This window comes from Paramormyrops kingsleyae, chromosome 16, assembly GCF_048594095.1.
Source record: "Paramormyrops kingsleyae isolate MSU_618 chromosome 16, PKINGS_0.4, whole genome shotgun sequence".
Classification (NCBI taxonomy): domain Eukaryota; kingdom Metazoa; phylum Chordata; class Actinopteri; order Osteoglossiformes; family Mormyridae; genus Paramormyrops; species Paramormyrops kingsleyae.
Genome location: NC_132812.1, coordinates 17,625,038 through 17,652,209, shown reverse-complemented (window position 1 = coordinate 17,652,209; position 27,172 = coordinate 17,625,038). Strand labels below are relative to the sequence as shown.

Here is a 27,172-nt window from a genome sequence, read left to right as displayed (position 1 = left end):
ATCATACAGTGAAGGAACTGAAGAATGAATCAGTCAATGAAGATTCACACAGTGAACGAGGAATGTTAGGGAATGAAATTAACATAAAAAAACACTGTCGGTGGATGTAGAATCACCAAGTGAAAAAAATTAACAAAACGTGAATGAATTAGTGCAGTGACTGAGATCATTTTGTTCACATAATAGATTTGTTCAAAAAGAATGACATAAGTCTACTTGAGATATCCACAAGTTATATTTACTTTGTGAAAAAGCAAATACAGTAAGTCAAAGCAAAGCTGTTATGACCTGCAAAAGTATACAACGTATACCAACAGGAAAAGTATTGGATCAACAGGGTTGTGAATAAAATTGCAGATTCCCAGAATGACCAATAATTCATTTAGTTCCTATTTCATTATGTTTAAAAAGAAACCCTTTTAGTCACATTATTATTTTTACAGATGTATAGATGATTTCTGACTACTGAGCCATACATGCCTTAATGTGAGTAATTTTGAAGCACATACTGTAAAATGTTTATGCAGATGCAGTGAAAAGATCTGCTGCATAGGAAAAGAAGATCAAGCATGATATCATGGAGAAAATGACAATCCCAAAATAATGCACTGAAATATAAACCTGCACAGGCAAAGTACCAAAGACTGATTAAAAAAAAACATCATGAAATGCTGCTATGAAGAGAATCGCTGGGGACCGACCAAGGCGCAGGGAGAACATAAATGTAAAGCAAGCTGTCCAACAGAACTGCAAAGTCACCAAAACGAACAGCATTGTCACCTAAAAAACAGACAAGCAAACACAACGGAGAAATTATTAGGAAATGTAATTATTCACACAGTGAGTACTTTGGCAACCCATGTAACTTAATAGTGGGCTTTCCTGTAGACTTTCACTTTTCTAGAACACGTGTTAAAGCATACTGCTCTTAAACTTCCCATTATAACCAAACAGGATCTGTTTCACTGATTTCCAATATCTTCAAACCATGCTGAAATGCCTTTGTTTGTTTGCTTGTTTACATATAAAGAAATTATTCCAGAGGTTTTTTTATTATTATTGGTAAAACATAAACATTAATATGACATAAATACAAAGAGAATACAACAGCCATTGAACATAGATGAAGATCATAAATATAACCTGACATAATCTGGTTTTTCAAATGATAAGGATTCAAAAATCATAAATCATTAAAAAAAAATACAACGAATGCCGTTTCCTTAGGAAATATGAAAAATATAGGTGGTAAAATGAAACAAATAGAATTAAAATACTTGCTTTGTCAAAGTTAGTCTAAATAAATACTCTTCAGAAATATGTTAATTTGGCACATAAATTGTGTGGGCATTTAGTATTTAAAAAACAAAGCATGTTTCAATGGCTGTATGTGAACAATGTATAAAAAGGCATTTCTGAAAGTCTATAAAAACTGAAAGATTTCAATTAGTCCAAATACTATGAGGACCTTAGATGTACATTCAGCATTAAAAAATACAAAAATAATAATAATAAACAACACTTGTTGGAACTTTATGAAAATAACTGACTTTCATTTAAATGAAATTAGTATTTTAGAGCAAACTGAAATGAAATAACACAAGCACTCACAAAAGCGGATGTTAGTTCCTTAATATAAACATCAATGGATGAATCTACCGAAAATATCGTAACCAGTTCAGTATTTTAGAACAAATAACTTGACGCTAACCTCCATACACACTTATAATTTTACTGCGGTATAAGTGATGTGTAATAACTTTGATTATGAATCATTATGTTTCAGTCTTACAAACCATGGATTGAATGGCATCCTCATCCCTAATCTTTAAAGCCATTCCATGCTAACTTGTTACCCAATGATATATGATCACTTACAGTTATGGAATAGATATTTATTTTACTGCATAATAATTTAATAGGTATACTTTTGTGTTTAAATTTAAGTCTGTTCACATCTTCTCTTGTGGCTTGCCTGAGGTGTCTCAAAAACACAATGCAAGAAGTACGGAAATACACCCATTGAACAAAAAAGGTGAAAAAAGAAATGATACAACATGAATCAATTCAGAGTAACAGACAAGCAGACACAAACATACATTTGCACACTTGTCGACAGCAGCAGCGCATACATCATATGGACAGAAGGGGGCGCTGTTTGCTCAGCAAATCGGCAGCTGGAGCTGAGCTGGCACTAGACAAGCGTCTCTGGTAGAGTGTCCGCATTGTCCGAAGATAACAGCTGCCAGATTTGCCACCTTTCTCTCTGCCAGTGCTGCCATTCGAGGCCAGCTGGTCCGTTAGCATCCAGGGCTGGGGCAGAGTGCTGGGGAGATGCCCTGGGGGGGACAGGGCTCGCACTCCCACATGGGGAAGAAGACCCAGGTTGCTGTACAGTGGATCTGGGAGGATCACAGCCCTTGTGGCTTCTGGTTGGCAGTCCCTCCATGCAGCTGCACACTGACTGGTCGTCCGGCAGAGTGGCTGCTGGTTGGCCAGGCAACGGTTGTGGGCCTGGCTCATCTTGTGGGTTGCTGCACATCGGCATCGCCGGAGGGTGTGGCCTGCACTGATCCGGAAGGTGTGGCCTGCACTGATCCGGAAGGTGTGGCCTGCACTGAGGCAATCCCAAGGCAGCTTGTGTCTGCAGGACAGTTTGTTTTACATTGTCCTGACAATTGTCAAGCTGCTCCAGTGAGACAATGTCAGACATGTTCCCATGTAACCCTGGAAAATGCAAAAGACTTACTGTGAATCTGCAAAAAATGTGAAATCAGTTTGTTAACGTTAGTTTTAACTTTCTTTAAGTACATGAAGAGTACTTAAATATACACATTACTTTAAAATTTGGGTATTAAAATAGGATAACTGTATTTCTTGATTATTACATGTGGTAATTTTCTGAGGGTCGATTTGAAAGTGCCAGGATACCCAGATATCCGTCTTTTCATTTGGTAAAAACAGCATCATTGAAAAATGTGAAAATGGGCAAATATAAAGCCCTGTTAAACTTAACTTAATGACAACTCTGTCAATCTCCAATGTCACAGTATATACTTCAGACGAATAGAAAAGCTTCATAAAGAATCAGAGGAACATTACAGATGGTATGATGTAAATATTGATAATATTTACTCTATTTAAATCTGGCAAAACTCAACTTTGACAGTAGAGTCTGCTGCACTGAATACTGGTATAATCTGCTCTCTGCTTGCTGTTGCTGCACTTTGTTTTATTTATTTTTCTACATCAAGGAGAAACCACTAAATGATCCTCTCATAAGTTTCATGTTTTAAGAAATGTAATTGCTGTTTATTCATCAACCACAATTGCTGAAATGAGTGCTGAATGAAGTGCTTTACAGCGGCCCCCTCCGTGTGCAACTCGTCATTCATTATAAGGACAACAAAAACCAAACAGTGTAATTAAAACAAGATGGCCCAGGCTGAAGTCCAGGTGATCTTTGTTTTCCTGTGTTGTGTGACAGTGTAAGGAGAATGTGTTTGTGTGCGTGGGTAAGGTTAGGGCTGGGTAAGGGTTAAGGTTGTCATTGTTGGGATTAGGGGTTTTCCCCTAGAAATGAAATGAGAGTCCCCACAAAGATATGAATACAAAAACATGTCTGTGTTTGTGTGTGTGTGTGTGTGAGCGGGTTTACCTATCCTTATGGGGACATAATGTCCCCATAACGTGATAAATATCCGTTTTTTTTAAACTCAATTTTATAAAAATCGGTGACTGCTATGAAAAAACTATAAAATGCAAAAACTCTTGTATTTTGTAAGGTTACTTATGGTTATGGTTAGGGCAGGGTAGAAGTTAAGGTTGTCATAGTTAGCGTTAGCATTTGTCCCATTGAAATGAATGAGCGGTCCCCATAAGGATATGTATACCCTACATGTGTGTGTGTGTGTGTGTTTGTGCACGCCTTGCGATGGGCTAGTATCACATGTAAGGTGTTCCCCTGCTACCTGGGAAACGTTGAAGGCCTCAGCTCAAATTGACACCTCAGCAAAAAAAAATTGTTTCACTCTTTTTCTTTTTGCAAACTGCAGCCTGGTTCTTCCCTGTTTATCATTAATCAGGGGTGCCCAACTCCAGTCCTGGAGGGCCGGAGCCCTGCACATTTTTGGGTTTCCCCTCATTTAACACACCTGATTCAACACCTTGTGCTAATTACCACACAGCTCTTGAGCTGAATCATTTATGGTGGAACAGGGAAAGAACTAAGCTGCACAGGGCTCCAGCCCTCCAGGACTGGAGTTGGGCACCCCTGTCATTAATGAAGGGCTTCTTCCTTATTTATGGGACTTCAGTCCTGCTTCTAGGAGCCTGATACAAACTGTCCTAGCAGTGCAACATAACACCTGTACTTGATATTCCCCGTTCCTTTTGAAGGTCACCTGATGTCATCCTATGATTCATGAGAAACTGTCCAATTAGTTGTCAGTCATGTCTGGCGTTGGAATGTCACTTCCGCCCTGTACCTGGCTGGTTTTTGGTGGTCCCCAGTGTCTCATGCTTCACCTGTACTGTGGTCTTAACGATTTTGAACCTGGAAGCTACCTGCCGCTCGGTGTAGCCTTCTGCCAGCAAAACCAGGATTAAAGCAGGATTAAATCAGGATTTACAAATGCAGATTGTTTAAAAAATATAGAGTGGTCTCTTAATTTTTTCCAGAGTTGTAAGGGATTGGAAAATTATTAGATATACAGCCAGTGTTTTATTCAATGTGTGTGTTAACCTGGACATTGAGATTCTATAATTTGATTTATAGGCACATAATCTGTTATTTAGCAGACATACACTCACCTAAAGGATTATTAGGAACACCATACTAATACGGTGTTTGACCCCCTTTCGCCTTCAGAACTGCCTTAATTCTACGTGGCATTGATTCAACAAGGTGCTGAAAGCATTCTTTAGAAATGTTGGCCCGTATTGATAGGATAGCATCTTGCAGTTGATGGAGAATTTTGGGATGCACATGCAGGGCACGAAGCTCCCGTTCCACCACATCCCAAAGATGCTCTATTGGGTTGAGATCTGGTGACCGTGGGGGCCATTTTAGTACAGTGAGCTCATTGTCATGTTCAAGAAACCAATTTGAAATGATTCGAGCTTTGTGACATGGTGCATTATCCTGCTGGAAGTAGCCATCAGTGGATGGGTACATGGTGGTCATAAAGGGATGGACATGGTCAGAAACAATGCTCAGGTAGGCCATGGCATTTAAACGATGCCCAATTGGCACTAAGGGGCCTAAAGTGTGGCAAGAAAACATCCCCCACACCATTACACCACCACCACCAGCCTGCAGAGTGGTAACAAGGCATGATGGATCCATGTTCTCATTCTGTTTACGCCAAATTCTGACTCTACCATTTGAATGTCTCAACAGAAATCGAGACTCATCAGACCAGGCAACATTTTTACAGTCTTCAACTGTCCAATTTTGGTGAGCTCGTGCAAATTGTAGCCTCTTTTTCCTATTTGTAGTGGAGATGAGTGGTACCCGGTGGGGTCTTCTGCTGTTGTAGCCCATCCGCCTCAAGGTTGTGCGTGTTGTGGCTTCACAAATGTTTTGCTGCATACCTCAGTTGTAACGAGTGGTTATTTCAGTCAAAGTTGCTCTTCTATCAGCTTGAATCAGTCGGCCCATTCTCCTCTGACCTCTAGCATCAACAAGGCATTTTCGCCCACAGGACTGCCGCATACTGGATGTTTTTCCCTTTGCACACCATTCTTTGTAAACCCTAGAAATGGTTGTGCGTGAAAATCCCAGTAACTGAGAAGATTGTGAAATACTCAGACCGGCCCGTCTGGCACCAACAACCATGCCACACTCAAAATTGCTTAAATCACCTTTCTTTCCCATTCTGACATTCAGTTTGGAGTTCAGGAGATTGTCTTGACCTGGACCACACCTCTAAATGCATTGAAGCAACTGCCATGTGATTGGTTGATTAGATGATTGCATTAATGAGAAATTGAACAGGTGTTCCTAATAATCCTTTAGGTGAGTGTATACTGTAAATTCAATAACAACTTTACAGATCCATCAGAACAGGGTACAAGGCTGAGAACTAAGATATCTCAGGACACATGTACAAGTCAGAAGCATCCCTTTAGCCTAACTGCTAACTGGCCTGCAGGTGGAACCCCACTCAACACAGGGAGAACATGCAAACTCCACACATAACGAGCAGAGGTGGGATTAAAGCACCTAACTCGGGAGGTGTGAGGGCACAGCGTGACAGCGAGTCAGCATCTGCCTGTGCAGATATTTCTGAAAATGAATCACTGAACCATCTGATGGAGCAGATGTTAGTCGCATCGCTGTAACTCACAGCTCCTGTGGAAACGAAAATAGTGATGGTCAAAGCTCACCCTTGACGTCCCACTGAGCCAGACCAGGTTTCTTGGATGGGGCCTTGAAGGCGAGCTGTGCTGGGTACTGCATTTGGCTCGGGAAGAGCTGCTCTGGGCCGGGGATGTCTTCTCCCTGATGCTGGGTGAGTGGGCGCTCAGCCAGCACCGGCGAATTGTTGTCGTACGGGGACACCTCGCCACTGGAGGCCTTGTTGGAATCACTGGATGAGTGCCTCTCACTCATGGAGAAAGGGTCTGGGTGACTGTCAGAGTATGAGACAGAGGTCTGTGAGATGCCACAATGGAGGCTACAGCCCAGAAAACTTTTCAGTCGCATTAGAATAGATGGAAACTTATATAGGGTGCAGCCAGAGCTATATAAGGCTTAGATAGAGTCATCAATGCTAATGACACTCATCCATCCAGCCATCCCACCATCCATTTTCTGTAACCGCTTGTCCCATTCAGGGTCATGGGGGATCCGCAGCCCAGCATTCTGACACAATTTTCCATGTACGTCACGCTTGCTTGCGGTTGTGTGCCACCAGAGGGAGACGCTGTACTTTCCCAACAACACGGACACTTAACTCAGACTAATGGAGACCAGGCATTCTGGAGCCAGTGTGTACAGGGCTATACTCACGACCACTGCGAGGCCTTCCTGCGGAGGAGGTAGTCAACCACATCAGGGTCTGTCTCCAAAAGGCTCATCAGAACCTCGTTCTGTAGGTCTGGAGGAACCTGTTTTGGGTGCAGAGCAAGTAAGTCACTGACTTGCATTTTTCGCAACGCTGTCTTCCACTCTCCTATGTAATTCTGAAACTTAACTTTGGCTACCTCTAAAAAATGCAAGCTAAATATACAATTCATACAATACTGGGCTTTAAAAGTGAAACAATTGCCAGTTCATAAACTCATAAAACTTTTGGCACCAGCCCAGAGTTGTTATACTCATGGCTGTCTCCAGTCTGGATTTGCCATAAGCCTGCACTATCTAAACTACTCTCCCACAAAAGAGAAGTGTTTACACTGTGTAAGACAAAGGCATTGTCTGTTAAGCTTGGAGATCCGTTAACCTAAACAATCGGCGGCCACGATTCTCAACAGTCTCTGCCAAAGCCACCAGGAGACACATGGGGCGTGCTTGACACCCGCTGTGCTTCTCTTGGTATTTTGTTTGACGTGATGTCTGGTCTGGTTAAATGTGAAAACATTTACAATAACAGGCAGCTCTAAGGCCTGCTGAGAAATGGGACCTTCATGAAATATAGTGTTTTGTTTAACATCAAAATATTAATAATTTAAGCTCTGCAGTAACCAAGGACCCTCGAGACTTGGCCAAGAGATCGATGGTGCTATGACCTTGAAAAATATTTTCACCTGAATTGCTCCAGGAAGACACAGCACAAACAGATCTCTGAAGATCCACTTATGTTGATAAATATTACTACAAGACTTGGGAGGGAATCCCAAAATCAAAGATTTTTGAAGCTCACCATGAAGAGAATTTCATAAGTGGCAATCATCCTCTGGACTACGGCAATGATGGCTGCGCTCTCCTCTGCTCGGGCAGAACTCTGCACAGAAAACTCTTTGTCGGAGCTCTTCTGCTTGTGCAGGAGGTTAGGTCCAAAGATGGTGGCCAAGTTCAGCGATGTCATCTTGTTCCCAGTTATCTGTAACATGACAAGACGAGTTAGTGCAGTCTTCGAATGTGTAAACCAGAAACAGCCAAAGAGAGAAGGATCCAGGATGACTCTGTTAATCCTGGAAGCTCTGCTCACACCAGCATACCTGAATTCCTTCTGCTTAGTGGGATTAAACAAATTCAATTACTCAGTTGCTGGGGATGGCAAGATAATGGAGGTTTAATTGGTATCATGTTGGCTTTTTTGGCCAGTACTACAACGATGGGGCTCATATAAAGGACTGGCAGCCTAGCTGGGGCCTGCTAAGCACAAGTAATATTGCCTGAAAATGTAAATCAGTCAATCCTGCCACAACGTGTGATATCACACTGTGAATCTGTTCTAATCCAATTTATATACAGTGGAATCTGCTTCTAGTAATCATATCTGTCTGGGTGAAGTTGATCACTATAAGCAGATGATCGTTATAACTGATTTTTTTCCTTTTTCTTTATGTCTCAGGCAGATTACCATCTAATTGAAATTTGTATATTTATTACATGAATATAAGGTAATAAAATGGACAGCATCACTATTTACATAATTTTATTTTACTGACTTTCAAAATAAAGTACAGCTGTTTCAATCGCTTTTCAAATTATAGTACTGTAGAAATTAAGTTACTGAACTTTGTATAATTGAAATACGCTTTAATGCTGTACTGCTGTAGCGTCTGCATGTCCCAGCATGCCTCGCGAGCTTATTGTAAAGAACAACTTTGTGTCAGTCCGCCTCTCGTTGTTGTCATTCGCCGCTGCAGCGATTCATCAGTCTGCTCAGAGCTTTGATGCTGTACAATATTGTACATAAAATATAGCTTATTGTAGTTTCACCGTTGCTAGTTTTTGGCGGCTTATCATGAGCTTCGATGAGTCTATATTTGTTATTGAGAGAAAATAACTTTCTTTTTCCCGTCATGTTTTCTGTGCATGCAGCATTAGCCCCAGGTAGCTAGCCAAAAGCAGACAGGTTACCGCAAGGCAAAGTAGGCTTATCAAAGTAAAGTAAAAAAAAAAAAGAAATTTTATAGTTTTATTTTTTTCGTATACTGTCATGTGTAAAAGGACCCAAATTGAACACTAAGTGTACTACTTGATAACTATTAGCAAATTATTTAAGCAGGATTTGTATAGGAATGATTCTGTTCCAAGCTTTTTGATCCATATAAGCAGTTGATCACTATAAGCGTGATCACTATAAGCAGGTTCCACTGTATTAGTACAAACGGGATCACATTTATATTTGCAAGATTTTCAGTTGGAGAAAAGCACTATGCAACCTACACTGCAATATAGTCCTAGTGAGTAACACTACTTGAACAGAAAAACAGCCATGCAAGTCAATGACAGTGATGTCCAGTTCATGAACAAATCATTCCTTTTGGTGAATCATTCGAACTGGGTTTTCAAATGTAAAAGAGTCGAAACGTTTGTACATCCACACATTAAACATCTAAAAATATTAGACAACCTATTATATAAAAACAAACAGCAACCACAGATACAATGGACTGCAGTATGCACAGGGGCACTGAAACTAAATAAGCTAAAACCCTGGGTTCCTTTAAATCAAAGCTAGATAAGATTTTAACAACTCTGAGCTATTAGTTAAGTTCTCCCCAAACGAGCTTGATGGGCCGATTGGCCTCCCTGTTCTCGTGAAGGCAACATGACTACAGGTCTACGAAAAATAAATGTAATTGAATTAAAAAAGGTTGCTGTGTTTTTTATATAATAATTTCTTGAATATTTTTAGATTTTTAATGCGCAAATGTACAAAGAGCTATTTTAGTGAACGTGAGGTTTTTGAGAAATACATTAGTTGTGTTGTAGCAAGACTGACTGTACTACAAAGATGCAGTGATCTTTTTGAAGGGGTGTTGAACCCACTTATTTAAGCAAAACTTATCAGGAAACGTGAACGTTGAGCTGAATGGTTTACATCTTTTAAGGATGCGATGGAAGGATGATGGAATACTGGATACCAAGGAAGCCTGACCAAGGCACCTCCCCGTAGGCTGAGGCCTCAGGGGAGAGGAGTCATAGCACCCAGATGTCTTGGGAATGCCTGGGATCCCCCAGAACAAGCTAGACTACAGTATGTAGCTGATCTGACATGCCTGGCATGCTGCAACTGTGACCCTCACTAGCAGAAAAGGCCAGAAGATGGATGGATGTTTTCCAATGTTAAAAACATATGTAGGACATTAATACATTATTTAACAAATGCAGAGTCATTAGGCTATTATTAGTAAAAGCTGTTTCTACCGTAAACAACCCACCCCCCATCCTGAAAACCATGCAAGATCATGTCCCTTGGCAGGGAAGGGGCTTTTCTCACAGCATGCACTCTTTGATGAGAGTTGGCCTACATGATCAAAATGAAGATTTTTTTTTTTTTTGCCACAACCACAAAACTGATGAGTTTTAGTATTGGCTGTGCTTTGTGACCCTGCAAGATGAGCTGAGTGAGGTCCCAGATAAAGCTCCAGGTGGGAAAGAGGCTTCTTCAAGCCCCGCCCAGCTCCGCCCCTTGTCTCAGCACTCCCAAGAGCAAAATGTAAGGGCAGCCTGGCATCTGTGCCAGGATCAGGGATCTAGGCAGAACATATCCCAGTGAGGGCCTTTATCGACAGTCCCTGCCTGGCATCTGTGCCAGGATCAGGGATCTAGGCAGAACATATCCCAGTGAGGGCCTTTATCGACAGTCCCTGCCTGGCATCTGTGCCAGGATCGGGGATCTAGGCAGAACATATCCCAGTTCATTTTCACATTTTTTAGTTGACTTGGGATGGCAAAAAATGGAGCAGTGAGCAGCAGGTTCTGGCATGTGGAAGATGGTAATTTAGCGATAACCCTCAGTGCAGGGCGGGGTAAATCATCACATAATAGAGTAAATGACTTATTGGATATTTCCTCAACATGAATCCCTTCCTATTTTATTTATCTTTAAATCAAGGGATTTAACAATATTTCCTGAATTCCCAGGAGAGGAGCAGAAAAGCAGAACCCCCATTACCTCCTGTCCGTCTTTGTCATGCACGTCATCCGCATGTGCAGCCACTGTGGACAGGAAGTGCAGTAGCCGGTGGAGGGTGTCGCAGTTACAGGGAGGCAGCAGGTAGATGAGGAGCTGCAGGGCACTCTGCTGCTCCTCAGGGTCCAGCACTGGAGAAGAAGGATGTGGTCAGTGTGTGATCGGTATGTAATCCAGGCATGATCCGGGTGTGACCACAATGGTCTCTGTGAGATCAGCATGTGATCAGGGTATGATCTGGATATGACCAGCATATGGTCTGTGCGTGATCGGTATGTAATCCAGGCATGATCTGGGTGTGACCAGCATATGGTCAGTGCATGATCAGTATGTGATCAGGGCATGATCTGGGTGTGACCAGCATATGGTCAGTGTATGATCAGCATGTGATCAGGGCATGATCTGGGTGTGACCAGCATATGGCCAGTGTATGATCTGCATGTGACTGGAGTATGAACTAGGTGTGACCAGTATATGGTCAGTGTGTGATTCAGACGTGACTAAGGTATAATCAGTGTTTGATTTGATCAGAATTTATTCAGTTTTGATGTGCACGTGAGTTCTATTTCCCTACTGATGTTGATTACCAGTTGGCAGACATTAGGCAAAAATAGTTCCCTACTTCTGCAAACGTCTACTTTGGTATATTCTCTGTAGAATTTCTTACTGATTGTGGTGAGTGTTTGGGTTTGTTGTAAGGTTCGGGCTGTGGGGAAGGGAAACTCTTGCTCACACATGGTGTTGATGAAGGCAGTGTACAGCTCTTTGGTCAGCAGAGGGTCAGGCATGTCCCTCAGGAACTCTTTCAGCAGAGCTGCAACATCATGTATGCTGTGCTCCTCGTCAAGAAGAACATCCATGCCCCGGTCAAACTCCTCTCGCAGCTGTGACACCATAGAAGCACATCGCTTTGCATGTTCCCAGCCACAACCACTGGCAGCATACCACCATTTGTGTAAATACCACCTGAGATGCCATATTTGTGTCCCAAATTAATTTTTACAATCACTAAAATGAATTACTATATTATGGAAGCGTATTACTGCCACAACATAATAAGAAAAATATCCTCACTATCATGTTATAATGTGAAAATATTCCATTATAACGTGAAAACACGTTAAAACAAGAAATCGTATCACATGATAACGTGAAAATATCATGTTATAACGTGCAAATATCACGTTATAACGTGAAACAGCATCACGTTATAACATGACAATATTACGTTTTAATGAGAAAACCTATCCAGATAGGATTAAAACGTAAATTGATCAGGGGTGGTGTTATAGCGAAAAAGGCATCCCTGCCGTAGAATGCATGCCTGTCTCGGGAGCGCACACCACTGAAAACAGCGAAAGCTCTCTTTTGTAACTCGTGTAAATGATCATTTCTGTGTATGTAAACCCATAAAACATATGTAACACATCATACAACATTGTATTTTGTTAAAGTACAGATATAGAGCATAAAACTAATAACATAAGTCGCAGATCTGAAAACGGTTTGTTACTTAGGCTGTAAAATGCCTGTTAATATCGATTGAAAAGTTCAAAACAGCAGACATGAACTTGGCAATAAAGCACTTGTTACATTGTAAGTGTGTATCAGCTAGATGCACAGTAACACTAAATGTCAGTCTTTTTAAAATGTCTGGGTCTCGTTCTAATTTATGGCTAAAATAGTGTGTGTGTGTTTGTGTGTGTGTATGTATATATATATATATATATATATATATATATATATATAATATGGCTAAAATAGTGTAAATAGTGTTGCACCACGTAGCTCAGATGACACTTGTCTCCAAATAATTGTATTAAGAAAACGTATTTCATGCTGCGGTCAGTGTAAATGTAATGAAGTCGGTGAGGGGATATATTTCTCATGTACTTGACGCAAAATCAAATGGGGATGCCTTTTTCGGCATAACACCGCTCCGGATTAACTTAACCTATCCCGATAGGATTAAAAGTTTTCTCGGTATAACGTAATATTTTCATGTTATAACGTGATACGGTTTCACGTTAAAACGTGATGTTTTCACGTCATAATGTGATATTTTCACATTATCGCACTATACGATTTCTCATTTGAACATGATGTTTTCATGTTATAATGTAATATTTTAACGTTATAACATGATAGTGAGAATATTTTTTTATTATGTCGTGGCAGTAATACGCTTCCATACTATATCAACTAATTTTTGGAGTAACTAAAATAAAACATTGAATTTATGCATACAATGAATTTACCTATATTTTGCATATTTTAGCTATTAGCTACAAATCTGACAACTCCAATCAATTCCTCCAACGATTCCTACCTGCCTCACTCTTTTCTTAGAACTTCCAACCCGGAAAATTCCAACAGTTTGGAGACCTAAGTAAAAAGTGGGAAATCCCAGCTTAACAGGCTGAAATCTCATCAAAAGGAATAACTGATGGCACAAAAATAGAAATGATTTTTAAGTTTAATTTTAAGTTTCACTATATTTCACTAATTGAACAAATCTAACCAGCTAACTAAACAAAAATGAGAAATATATAATGTAAATCACATTGTCCTGCAACAGATCTTATATGGATTTAAATGCCTTCTTATACATAATGTCAAAATAGGGTTTTTCAAAATAGTCATTCACACTCAAGCAACACAGGTAAACAGGGCTGTCCCATATGTTTTTGGCACCCTAAGCAAAATTTTATAAATTTAATTGTCACTTCCCTACTCAGTCAGACAGGTAGATCAGACAGGGTCACTCCCTGATGGCCACTGGGCCTTAAGCAGATGCCACTGAGTCCTAACCCTGGGCTGATACCCTTTCTTGGCACCCAGAGATGGTACCTCAAGATTTGAAGTAGCAGCCTCCAGTTTATAAATCAATGTCTGTGAGAAAGAAGGAAAGCATCTGCCCGGCTCTCTCTGTCAGGATTGGCCCCTGACTTATGTCTGTCAATTCCCTGTCTAGTTCTGTAAAAATGTTCTGTACCTTTGGTTCTAGTCTTTCCCAGTGTTTAAGTCCAGTGATTATTAATTGCCCTCACCTGTTCCTTGTTGTATTAGTATGTACTTGTGTAATGACCCACACCTATCCCTCGTCATGCCTTTGTTACCTGTGCTTCTGCCCTTAGTCTATTCCTGAATCAGTCATTGTGGTTGTTTGTGTTGAGTAAGTTAGCTGTTAATTGCTGTTTTTTTTGGTGTGCTTAGCTTCTAATTTCTATCTGCTTGTTCCTGTATAGCTCCCTGCTTTAGTCAGTGTTGTCTTCCTACTCTGTTTTTACCCTTCATGGTCCTTTTGTATCCTGTGTTTCTTGTTTAGAGTTTTCAGTAAAATACTTTTTTGTGAGCCACAATGTGGATCGGCACTTCAGCATGCCCTGCCATCATACTCTTTCCTTGGCAGTCTGGGCTAGCCGTGTCCCCCATTCACAGTGAGAACCAGAACTGCAGGTGCTGGACCAGCCTATGGCATGGTTCCCGGGCTCACCATATTTCTCCAGATGCTGACAACAGCTGTCCACCAGCCGCGGCACCTGTCTGTAGATGGGGTTCAGGCTGAGTTTCTTGTCACGATGCTTCTCCTTCCTGCTGGGCCCCTCGGCCGGCAGCGAGAGCTGCAGGGCCTCCAGGAGGCGGGACTGACTGTCATCCAGATCAGTGATGGAATCCACAGACATCGCGCCCTGCCAAATGCAGAGCAACGCGGGGGAATTACATCACCTCTCTCCCTCCTCCTCTGCCCAGATGGGGTGGGGGGTTTCATGCTCTCTATCTTCTGAAACAAGCTTCCTGTCAGGCACCCCAGAAGCTTGTGTAGCTGCTATGACATCATAATGCATGCTTTATCTCCTGTTTTCTCAAGTCAAATAAAGCCTTTTTTATTTTACAAATTGGATGAATTGAAAGCTGCAATTCACTAAAAAGTAATAAAACACCCTAACACAAGTGTCTAGCAATTATTAAATAAAGATAATGAGATCAATAGGATTCTGATGTTCAAAGTGTCATACAGATTCTTGTGAGTTAGTCTGGACCTGATGTTTATGAGCCTCAGCGTGCAGGAGGGTGGAGCGGGTGGGATGAGGGAGGCATTGACTACTGGACCATGAGGAGGGGGGCCGTACCCGCCTGCGGGTCCGGGGTGCTGCTTCGGGAGTGTTGGGTGAGGTGGACTCGTTAGGTGTCTCTGAGGAAGAACTGACAGACGAGTTGCTGCTGGACAGCTCTTTGTTAGGTCGCTTGGTGGCAAACTGCAGGATGGAGGACACCAGGTCGCTGACGTCACGGTGCTCGTCCTTGTGGGTGTCCTGCCGCTGCTTGTGTGTGCGGTCATTGGCGATCACCTGTGACAGCGGCATGCCAAAAGCCTGTGGCACAAACTCTTTAGGGGAAGACGGAGGAAAGGAGACAGGAACATTTAAAATTTTAATAGTTTCTTAGCTAATGTTTCCACATAAATTAACTTTTATGCCCTTACAAAGACATCTGTATTATTATATTAGCGTTCTTCTATAACCTATCCAGCATAAATGCTGATAATGATTACTCTTGTCTTATTTTTATTGCATTGTGTTTATTTGGCACTATGTTCTGGAGGAAGCACACAAGCAGGAATTTCACTGTGTTACGTACACAGCAATAAATGAAGCTTCTGCAATCGCATCGTAAACCTTGCATCCCAGGACTTGAACTGGCAATCAGATACATGGTAGGGCCCTTAACTGCGGATATTATTAGAGTCAAACGGGGGCTTCCGAGTCTTAACCATTGCAGGGCTGCACTGCAGCGATAGCCAGACAGCTAAGGACACAGATTCTGACACCAAAAAAATGATCTGATGCGTATGTGTGTATGCATGCTTGTGACCCTGCTCTGCACACACATGAGGAGCATGAGGAGTGGGACGTGCTTAGACACAACCCAGGAAAACCAAGAGCTCGACCAGTTTTCGTGTGATCCCTGACCGGCCACATTCCTGCACATTCTTGCTGCCTCAGCCACTGCAGTGCTGTAAGAAGTGCAGCTCTGGGTGTTCTCTCTCGCTATTATGTCAGCGCCGGCGCTCCGGGACCAGTGTTCCGGGTCTGACGCTCTGGGTCCAGTTTGATATCAGTACCACAGATCAAAGGCTCCATTTTCAAGCCGCCAAAGACTTGGCTGACCGACGTGTGTGAAAACAAAGGCCAGCTGTGAGGGACCAAAGGCCCACAATGCTTTGCCACAGTCCTACACACTCACTGTCCTAAGGGCAGCAGCACTTATCTCTACGGCTAGGAATGGAAAAAAAAAACTAATCATGTTATCAGTAGCTGAGTTAAGACTTTACTTTTTTCATGCTGCCTCAGGCACAGTGCCCTACAAATGACATGAAATACTGCTGGATGAGAAAACAAATATATATATATATATATATATCATCAGATTAAGATGCTTAAATGAATATTTTTTCATGGTATGGTAGATCGACGCCTGAGATATAAATAAATAAATATATGAGCATTTCCAACACCAGAATGAAGTAAAAAATGTATAATATTATTATGATAACATTAACAATATTAGCGTCCCACGAGCTGATTTTGTTATATTATAATAATATGAACAAACTAACAAAAAAATAAACAACTAAATAATAATAATAAGTGGAATATTTCTCTTGAAACAGCAAAGGCACCTGATAATCTAACTAAGTTTAACCAGGAGATGTGCTGCATATTTCACTGCACCTTTATCTTTGTTCTTCTCTTTTGCTAATGAATCCAACTTCCTTCGCAGTGACTTCTTGCGTTTGTGCCCATCTGAAAAGAAACAAAGATAATCAGAATGCATTCACGGTGCGATTTATTTAGTGTCTCACAGCCTGTTCTTGGCCTAAATGAAAGGCAACGTGTAAGGTAGAATGGACAGCCATTATTCCCACCTGCAAGTCATTTTAGATTCACTGACTGCCCTGACTCTGTGCATATAAGAGGAAATGGTTTGGATTCTTTTCAGAGGGTTTGTAGTACATGAAAAAACAGAGGGATCTCCTGTCCCTCGCTATGTGCCAAGGCCTCTGTACACAGAAAAACGGGGAAAAACCTACAAAGAAATAATATAATGTAGAAACATAAACAATAAAGCCAAATGAAATATGTTGAGGCAAACCTAAATACAAAAGTAGACTGTAATCTTCATTGATATATTGTCTGTTTCAATAATTCCCTGATAGCAGTAAATCACAGTAAAATAATTTGTGCATTTTCATTCTCCAGATGGACTCTCTTATTAAAAAGAAAGGCCAATCAGTGTCTGTTTTGAACACCCACATTCTGACTGTTAAAAGCTGCCATAAAGACTTCTTGAAAGGCATGACAAAATTCACCGCTGTTGCCACTGGCTACGGACAGTCTGCGATCTCTTCTAGAAAAGGCATGGTCTTGATTTCATGCAGCAGTGCCGAGGATGGAAATGCATGGCAGGCATCTGTCCTGGATTATGGAGGCCAGACTGAAGCAGGAGTACATGAGGGAATTCGATCCCCTGGGCGCCTCAAGCTGACGGCAGCAGCTTGACGTGGAACAGAGCAGGGCTGTCACAGAAGGAGCGGGAATCCTGGGCAGGTCCTGCTGCCCTGTCGGAGGGCTGCTCTTCCCCACTCTGTCGGCAGAGTTGTGCCTTAGGGCACACTGAGGCTGTGGAACTGCTCTATGTCTATGTTAAATGTATTGTACCATCACATGTGTGCTACAGAAAGCACCTTGTAGGTCATCGTGTAGGAGCCGTACCTATTTTGAGGCTCCCTGAACTGCACGTTTATGCAGTTTATAGCATTTATATATCTTGTCATAACATAGGGTCCGTCGCAAAGAATCAAAATGTGATTGTCTGGTTGACGTTATTTAAACCCAAGTCACTGAAGGACTGCATGAGGACGGGCGGCACTACTCTTAAAAAACCAGTGAGCTTACCCAGGCCAGTCTTGCAAGTTCCTATACCAACTGCTGCTTACCAGTATGGATATATAGAATGACCGTAGACTGTACAGATGTACTAAACATCAACAATCAAACTGATATAGATATAAAATGAGGGTTCAGAAGGAAACAAAGATGTTGTGTTACTGTGACTGGCTGGAGATGCTAGGTTCAGCACAAGTTAACCATGAATTGGAGGCCATTAAAGGTTTAAAGGTTTTAAAAATGGAATAACTGAGAGGAACTCATACAGCAAAGAGAGCAGATTAAGGTCTAGTGAAAGATATTGTTGTGACTGATGGGAATTAACTGATGAGCTGCAGGCCTCCCTACCTTTGAAGGTGAATAGCTGATGAGCTGCAGGCCTCCCTACCTTTGAAGGTGAATAGCTGATGAGCTGCAGGCCTCCCTACCTTTGAAGGTGAATAGCTGATGAGCTGCAGGCCTCCCTACCCTTGAAGGTGAATAGCTGATGAGCTGCAGGCCTCCCTACCCTTGAAGGTGAATAGCTGATTAGTTGCAGGCCTCCCTAACCTTTGAAGGTGAATAGCTGATGAGCTTCAGGACTCCCTACCTTTGAAGGTGAATAGCTGATGAGCTTCAGGACTCCCTACCTTTGAAGGTGAATAGCTGATGAGCTTCAGGACTCCCTACCTTTGAAGGTGAATAGCTGATGAGCTTCAGGACTCCCTACTTTTGAAAATGAATAGCTGAAGAGCTGCTGGCCTCCCTACCTCAGAAGTTGAATAGCTGAATAGCTACAGGTCTCCTTATCTTTGAAGGTGAATAGTTAAGGAGCTGCTGGGTTCCCTACATTTGAAGGTGAATAGCTGTTGAGCTGCAAGCTTCCCTACCTTTTGGGATGGTGATCTGGCAGCCCATGTCGTAGTCCTGGCTGAGGCGGCTGAAGGCCACTTCCTGCAGCCTGACCCGCTCCAGCTCCGAGAGGCTCTGGATGGGCATGGCCTTTAGATGCATAGTTCGACCAGATAGGCTGCTCCACGTGAAGTCGCCCTGTGAACAGTAGAGAGGCCCTCACATTATTCTGCACCATTACCCTCCAGCTTCACTAGCCTTATCTTGCAGCCATGCTGCAGACCCAAGTCTCACTGTCAATGTTCCTATGGACTGAAATTTTGAATGTTCCCGTCATTTTCCATGACCCCTGAAGAAGCTGACCAGAATTTTATTTGCTACATTCTGTTACACATCAGGCTATGTGCAAAGAATCAAGGGCAAAACGAGACTCTTAATTGTACACACATGTGTGGTGAGCATGGATCGGATGGCCAGTGCATTTTGTGGCTGATGGGAGTTTTACTTACAGAAAAATGTTCTGAAGACAGAATGAAAAATAATTGGTTTAGAGAGGCAACCAATCAGAGGAGGTGGGTCGAAGCAGTCAGATGTCTTGGTCCCGCCTCCTGTAGTTGCTTGGACCCACCGCCTCTACAATCTGATTGGTTATCTCTCTAAACCAATCGTTTTTCGTTCTGCCCTCAGAACATTTTTCTATAAGCAAAACTTCCACAAGTAATTCTGTGGCACAAACAACCACAACACACATCCTTAGTCTTCTCACCCCATGCAGCTGTGAATCTGATATCCTGACTGATGTGAAGGACATCCATGCAAGGTTCCAACTGTGAAAAGCTGCCACAGAAGCACTATACACAACTGCCTTATATTATGAGGCAGATGCATGTAGCTGACGTCACCGTCCGTATTATTTAAGTCACATGTATATCCACAGTAGTAAATACATTTAAGTACATTTAAGTCTGTTCCCTAACCCACATTAAACTATTAAACCATTGAGAGTTTATAGTAATGTATGCTAGAATAAGACCAAGCTAAAACATGACCATACGTTTACATTTATTAATTTATCTACTGCTTATTTCAAGCCTACAATGTGTTTTCCATTATAGGGATATATGAATTAAGGCCAGTTAACTGTCATACTTACTTTCTGCATTGGGGTATTTATGTTCAGAAAGTGAAATATATTGGAGTAGTAAATAAAAACAGCGTACATATATACTCTGAAAAGACATGGTCAACCCCATAATCGCATCTGGCTCAGAAATTCATATGTTTTAAGTACGAAATTGGATTACAAAGAAAAAAATATACGAGTTAAACCAAGTAATTATACAAGAATTGTATTCTCTACATTTAATACTAATGAGAAACTTGTGTGAGAGAAAAGAAACGTGTCTCAATCAGTATCATGTGCTCTGATAAAAAGCCGCAACCATGCAATCATTGCCAGTTACATTCAGTATTTGGAATCAGCTCAACACGTGGAAATATGCACCTTTGCAGTTTTTAAAAAGATTCAGAATAAAGCTCAGATGACCATCAACTGGAACATCTTAATAAACTAATCCAATTTTTTCATCTGTGCACCTACGTCAATTCAGAGCCTCCCTGATATTAAATCTTGTGTGCTCTATTTCTCTGGCAATTTCTGTCATCCAAATATCCTCATCACGAGGGGCTCAGGCATCTTCCATCCCCGAACACAGAAAAGAACTGACTAGAGAGAATGAGAAGCCAGCCTAAAGTCAGACCCTGTGATATCTTAACCATACTATAGAGCAACCAGTCAACAATGAAAATATGCAGTGAAGGTAAGTGAAGGCAAGGCTCTAAAGACAGGAACTGCTATGGTTATACTGCATTTCTGTTTCATAAAGGGTTAAGGCTATTTTGGTTCACTGGAAATTTTGTAGCAAAGCATTTCCAGAAGATTTCAGGTCACAGGGCACTAAGGGCCTTTACTGAGTGAATAAAACAATGTTAAGCATCAGCACAGTTTATATACAATTAATTATTAGTATCAATGCTTAAGATAGATATTTGCACCACTACTGCAATCACCATGACATCCATATCTTCATTAATTATGCAACCTTACAAAATATGGGGCATTTAACCAAAGAATATATTAGCATTGCTTGTTTAGTCAAAATAACATTGCTGCATTTTCTAAAAGAGAAGAAATAAGTAACAAATTGAGGCCTTTTGACATTAATGTTCCTGTATGATTCCTGTTTACATAATCAATTGCTTTACCTGCAATCCATGAAGATACAGAAGTCTTCCATTGCTTCCTTCCTACCTAAAGAAGTTCGTAACACATTAACATCGTGTGCTGACCTGCACATTAATTTCTACCTTATTCTTAATTTGAACTTTTGCCCACAATTCAGTCTCAGAGACACAGAAGTTGCCTGAAATACAGTACAAAAACACAGTGATGCCCTTTTTTAGACAAGGGAATGATAATGATGTAATAATAATTACTCAGCACATGGGGCTAGGGGATTGGGTAAGCCTGACCCGGCCCCCTTCCCATCATTCCATGTGATGACCGCCCACCTGAGAAGTGCCCAGCCATGATGTGACGGTGATGTGGGAAAGGTGTGAGGGGCTCAGTCTGTGACTGCAGTAAGGTAGAGGTGTGAACACTCAACTGTCTTTTTAAAGACATTAATAACAAAAGCATTCTTTCCACCCACACCATGTTTCTTCCTCCATCTGTTCTACCTGCTTCATCTTCTTCGTGCCCCCACAATGCTTAGGTCTGCTGAGTGCTGCACTAAAAACTGGTCAATGTCAATATTATGATATAAAACTAAAATATGGCCTATTAATTAGCGCAAAAAAGGCTCATTGTTTTGATACCGTATACAGTTGAGTACAGTTGTGCACCATTCAGAACTGAACTGAGAATCACCTTGAAATTTGAATTCAAGACAGCATAGACAGCATGCTAACATACACAGCATGTTAACATACACACTATGATTACATACACAGCATGCTAACATACACAGCATGTTAATACACTCAGCATACTATTATACACAGCATGCTAACATACACACTATGATTACATACACAGCATGCTAACATACACAGCATTAACATACACAGCATGTTAGTATACTCAGCATACTAACATACACAGCATGCTAACATACACACTATGATTACATACACAGCATGCTAACATACACAGCATGTTAATACACTCAGCATACTAACATACACAGCATGCTAACATACACACTATGATTACATACACAACATGCTAAAATACACAGCATCAGGGGCGTCAGAAGCATTTGTGGGGGGGACACAGCAGTGGGTAAACTAATATTTTATGTTAAATGGGTGGGGGGTCCAAACAAATAATTATGAAATGTGAGGGGGACACGTCCCCCTCAGATTTAATGGCGGCGACGCCCATGTACAGCATGGTAACATACACAGCATGTTAATATACACAGCATGCTAACATACATAGCATGTTAACATAGACTGCATGTTAAACACACACACACACATATGTATATAGAGACAAATGTGTCAGTTTATTTTTATATTAATTTTGTGTGCCTCTGTGTGTGCTTTGATTTTCAAGCTTTTTTTCTTTATATTTGCATAAAGTTGATGTGATAATCATTTAAGTTATATTTTGCCGCTGAAATACATGGGATGGATGTTCCTGTTGTCATCAGTCTGTGCTTTTCTTATGAGTTACAGGCTGGGAAGGAGCCAACAAAATACTACTAAGTTTGTTCATAAATCCTGGAATTGTGATGTTTTGGGAAACACTCGTGAATCTCACTCGTGCTTTACCTGTGTCATTCGCTGTCTTGTTCATTATTTGCCACTATCAGTCGTTATCGGGAAGCTCACCCCAGATCGTTTATCTTCACAGGAACCGTTAAACAGAGATTCCCTGTGACCATCCCAGAGTTTTCTGCCCTTGGCACAAGAACCAGGAGACTTCTTAGATAAAGGCAGAGAATCACTCGGGCGGCTCCTTCCTGCATCTCCAGATCTCCCCCTTCCTCATCATCATTAATTCATCCATGTAGCTCACATTCCAGCTTCTCCTGGATGTTCTCTCCACATGCTCTTCTTACCATGGTGGCCCAGGATGTGCAGCTTAGGCCATTTAGCCAAGTCATTTATGTGACGGGACCCTGAAATCTGTAGTTCAGCTAAAATGTGGCTACAATGCAGTGAGCGTTTGATGGGCAGCATCACTGAGCTCTTCCGGTAACCTCCCTAACAGAGAGCGTTTGATGGGCAGCATCACTGAGCTCTTCCGGTAACCTCCCTAACAGAGAGCGTTTGATGGGCAGCATCACTGAGCTCTTCCGGTAACCTCCCTAACAGAGAGCGTTTGATGGGCAGCATCACTGAGCTCTCCAGATACAGTACCTCCCTAACACATGTGTGCAAACATGCAGTGTCTGAACACCGCCACTGGACATACTTTATGATTGTTTATGAGGCTTTATTTATGACTTGCTATTTTTAAAGAACATTAAAAGCACATCCATATAAAGCAGTAATATTAGTAAATAATGAATCATCTTTATTTTATTTTGTTAACTCAGAGCATTATGCATGCAATACAGATTAATGTATCACTTAATTATCAGCTGCTTTACTCAGACATCAATATGCAAGTTGGAAAGTCGAAAACCAGAAAGACTTCACTTACGGCCAAGGACGAAGTACAGAATTTAATTGTGTTTGCTACTTGGGCAAAAAGTATATAAGTCCAGGAAAACGGAATTCATGTCTAATTTGTAGTTGTTTACCAATGGTCAGTGAATTGTCTTCAGATGGAAAACTGCCTTCCAAGAAAAAGCCAAATAATTCCCCCCCCCTCTCCAAAAGTGCTGACAGGCTTGGTTAACTAAATACATGAACAGACTATAAATGTATGAATTTTGTTCTTGCTCAAGCAGCCAAAAAGCAGGACAGAGTATGAGCTACAGAGCTTTATTCTATCAGTAAAATGGACATTGTGGCATCATCCCATGATGGTGTGCGTGGTTCTCACAGCATGCAACACAGAGCGCTTATGTTCTCTTCCTCATCCCACACACTCACAGGCTCTTTGCGTGTTCGCATGATGACCTGGAGCTTAATACAGGTGGTGAACTGATGACTAAATTACCTGAGGCACGTGCATCTCTGCGGGCTGTTTCGGGTTTATTATGCATCACAAACGATCCTTTGATCCTACGTGTAGAGTACTATCCTATTCTTTTAATGCGGGCTCTGAATCACCACAAAATTGAATAAGAGGCTATTGAAAATGGATACAAGGATACAATGACTGCATCATTAGAGTAGTATGTCCTTTCTCCTTTCTGCACTCTATTGATCCCCAAGGAGACAGATTTTATCGAAAACAGGCGCAGCAATACAGATTGCAGGCTGCCATGACAACCGTATTCAAAGTCTATCACAAATCTGCTTTCCATTTTGTATTTCACTGCTGTGGTTGTGGGCGATTAAAAGTTGAAGTCAGCCTGTGCTGTTGGAGTCAGGTTAATTTCACGAGCTATATACCTTTCACTTTATTATCATTTTATAAAACTGCTAAAATATTTACGATGAGTCAGTTCAACAAATGTTCGCTGTATGCACATAATAGGAATGAACTGTTGATATATAAACAAATAGGGTTATGTGGATCTCAGCAAAAGGAAAATTTCTAGATAGTTCCTCTGAGTAAACACTCCCATGGTTGCAGCTGACCATGGCTTCAGCAGAACAGGGCTCAGATACAGCCTCCTGTTTTTATGGATACACATTCACATTCCTGAATGGTTGTATCATTAACGAAATCCTTAAAGCTGTATTCCACCAGAAAAAATACTGGGCCCAATGTGAGCAGATGTATAAGATGCAGGTCGTCATCTAGGGCTGCTTAGGCACAGAGACAGAGGACTTTTTTTGCAAGTCGCTCGATGTTAAAAAGGAATAAAGTCCTAAAAAGCAATAAAAAAGTGGAAAATCCTGAAATGGGAAGAGCAGGCAATCTGACACTGTTGTACGTCAGCTCACCTGAATCTCATATTTCGTCATAAATATGCACGTGAAACTGTGTATTTATTCACGTGAAGTCACACAGGCAGCCACAATGTCAGGACGACCCCAAAGAGCTGACCCTATCCCTGAACAGCTCTGTCTTCATGCTCTTGTGCTTTGCACTTGTCTAGCAGGACCTCGTCCTCAGGGTGCGATTAGCTCTTCCGATTCCCTGTTCTTACAATGTTGTGTTGTAGCTCTTGCTCCGGTGCTACCTTGCACTTGTTACTGGTCACTTGTAGAAAGCACAGCCAAGCAGTTATGTTGGTTGTATCCTTCTTATGTACTGTATTATCTGCCTCACCTCTACGTTTGGACAGAAATGTCTGCTAAATACATAAATGTAAAGGTAAAGAACTTTCCCCATAACCTTTCCATCACAAAAGCAGGAAATCCCAACAGAGTGCCTCCACACACATTTCAGATGTGACAGACTTAAAAAATACCACTTGGCACCATAAGTTACACATGGCAATGAGTCTCTGAGTGGTAATCAGTTGCAGGGCACCAAACTGGCTGTAGAGGGCATGGTCACGCCTGGCACGGTCACGCCTGGCACGGTCACGCCTGGCACTTGGCTCCAAGCTGACGCACCTTACCCTAACCTCATTAATCACCCTCAGGCCACTCACAGAATTGCACAGAAAAGGGGGGAAATCCCGCTGGCCTGAGCTTTTCTGCTGGCTTTGACTTGCTGTTCAGCCTCAAAATGAGTAATATGAGACATAAATCCTCCCCCATTTTCCTGCCATCCTGGATCAATCCCAAGTCACATCCCAATATCTTACATATGACATAATTCAAAAAAAAAAAATTAAACTACAAACAGGTTTGGGTTATTAATAAATCATTCCAAAATCCTGGCATCCCCTTAGACCAGGGAAGGTCCTGCCACCCTTAATCCAAGCCAGCCCCCCCCCCATTCTCAGTGGCCTACAATTTTTTCAAAAGATAAATTTTAATTAAAAGCAAACCCAAAAGTCTGCATGCCAAAGTTTCCTGAGCCAAGTTCTCACTGATATCCTGTTTCTCCGTTTATTTCAAGAGAAAGACAGTATGGCTGTGATTAGCAGCCCTACGTTTGGGTCCGAAGCATCGCTAACAGTGTGCAAACATTCCCCTAACAGGCTAATTTTGCTAAGGACACATTAAGTTCAGTGGATGGAATGCAAAGCGGTAAATGTGCTGCATTTACTCTTGAGGTGACTTGATAGCACAAGCAGGGGTTAAATTGCCTTGACACTCATTGCTCTGCCCTATGTGTCAAGCAGCAGCTGGGCAGACTTTCCTGGCCTACCTCCATTCCTTTGATATACTGTAAAAATGTGAAAGGCATAAGAAAACCTGATTAATTCTGCAACAGTAAAAAAAATATCATAAATCTAGACACTGCATTTCTGCATTGTTTACACTATGTGGTGTGAGACATTTGACCTTTTCCATCTGTTCTCCAGTAAAAATCAGCAAATGGACTCAATACATTTTATTACTTGATAACTTAATATCTGGCTGTTCACTTTGTCCTGGTTCCCCTGCAAAATTAATAGACTGACAGATGTTCAGGAAATCCCACCCACCTGCTGCTGGCCGAGGAATGTTTATCAAAGTCATCCTATTGATAGCCAAGACGTCTCAGTAGATCTCTGGTTTGCAGATCACTTAATCTGTTGATTTGACACCCTTTTCCCTCTGACTCTGGGGTTAGGCATATACAGATCCTGCAATGCATTTCCCCGGAAGAATAGTCATGCGTGTAACTTAGTGTCACTTTAGGAGTGCACAGCCATGTATAATAGGACACATGCCATTCAAAGCACAAGCACAATCCAGTTCAGTCAGCAAAGGCTGTTGCTGGTGGAGGACCTGCTATTTTCTTACCAAAATCCAATGAAATGGAAACATGAGCAGTAGAACACGCTTTGAGTTGATGTTAAGACATCTAAACAAATCAGAGCAGCAGCTACTAGTTCTGGGTAATAACACACAGTGGCTACACAACACTCCTCGAACACTTCTCAAAGGAACCTCCAAGATTCAGAACCAAAACATTAAAGCCAGTGAAGTAGGACACCAGGGTGTGTGACTGACCCCACACACATTTCTCACACCTGTCACTAATGAATCCAATGGAATGTTCATTTATGACAAGGGACTCGACCCAGAAGATGAGAGCAAAGGCAGACAAAAAGCACCTGGTGT

The 27,172-nt window shown here is 41.6% G+C and overlaps 1 protein-coding gene across 3 annotated transcripts in view; it reads right to left on the bottom strand.

Moving 5' to 3' along the window:
* Positions 1-216: 216 nt before the first annotated feature.
* LOC111851517 (rho GTPase-activating protein 6-like) overlaps positions 217-27,172 on the bottom strand; it is a 71,288-nt gene continuing 44,332 nt past the window's right edge. For 2 of the 3 annotated variants that reach the window (XM_072700405.1, XM_072700406.1), the window contains exons 2-12: positions 18,916-19,075; positions 16,832-16,903; positions 15,230-15,486; positions 14,593-14,788; positions 13,426-13,481; positions 11,830-11,980; positions 11,079-11,227; positions 7,869-8,048; positions 7,016-7,113; positions 6,391-6,635; positions 217-2,727 (exon numbers count right to left, since the gene is read on the bottom strand). In XM_072700405.1, coding sequence (XP_072556506.1) covers positions 2,195-2,727; positions 6,391-6,635; positions 7,016-7,113; positions 7,869-8,048; positions 11,079-11,227; positions 11,830-11,980; positions 13,426-13,481; positions 14,593-14,788; positions 15,230-15,486; positions 16,832-16,903; positions 18,916-19,075 — 2,097 coding nt within the window. In that variant the 3' untranslated portion in view covers positions 217-2,194. Of the gene's footprint in view, positions 2,728-6,390; positions 6,636-7,015; positions 7,114-7,868; positions 8,049-11,078; positions 11,228-11,829; positions 11,981-13,425; positions 13,482-14,592; positions 14,789-15,229; positions 15,487-16,831; positions 16,904-18,915; positions 19,076-21,142; positions 21,161-27,172 lie in introns of those variants that run through there. The other variant, XM_072700407.1, reaches the window with a different exon arrangement.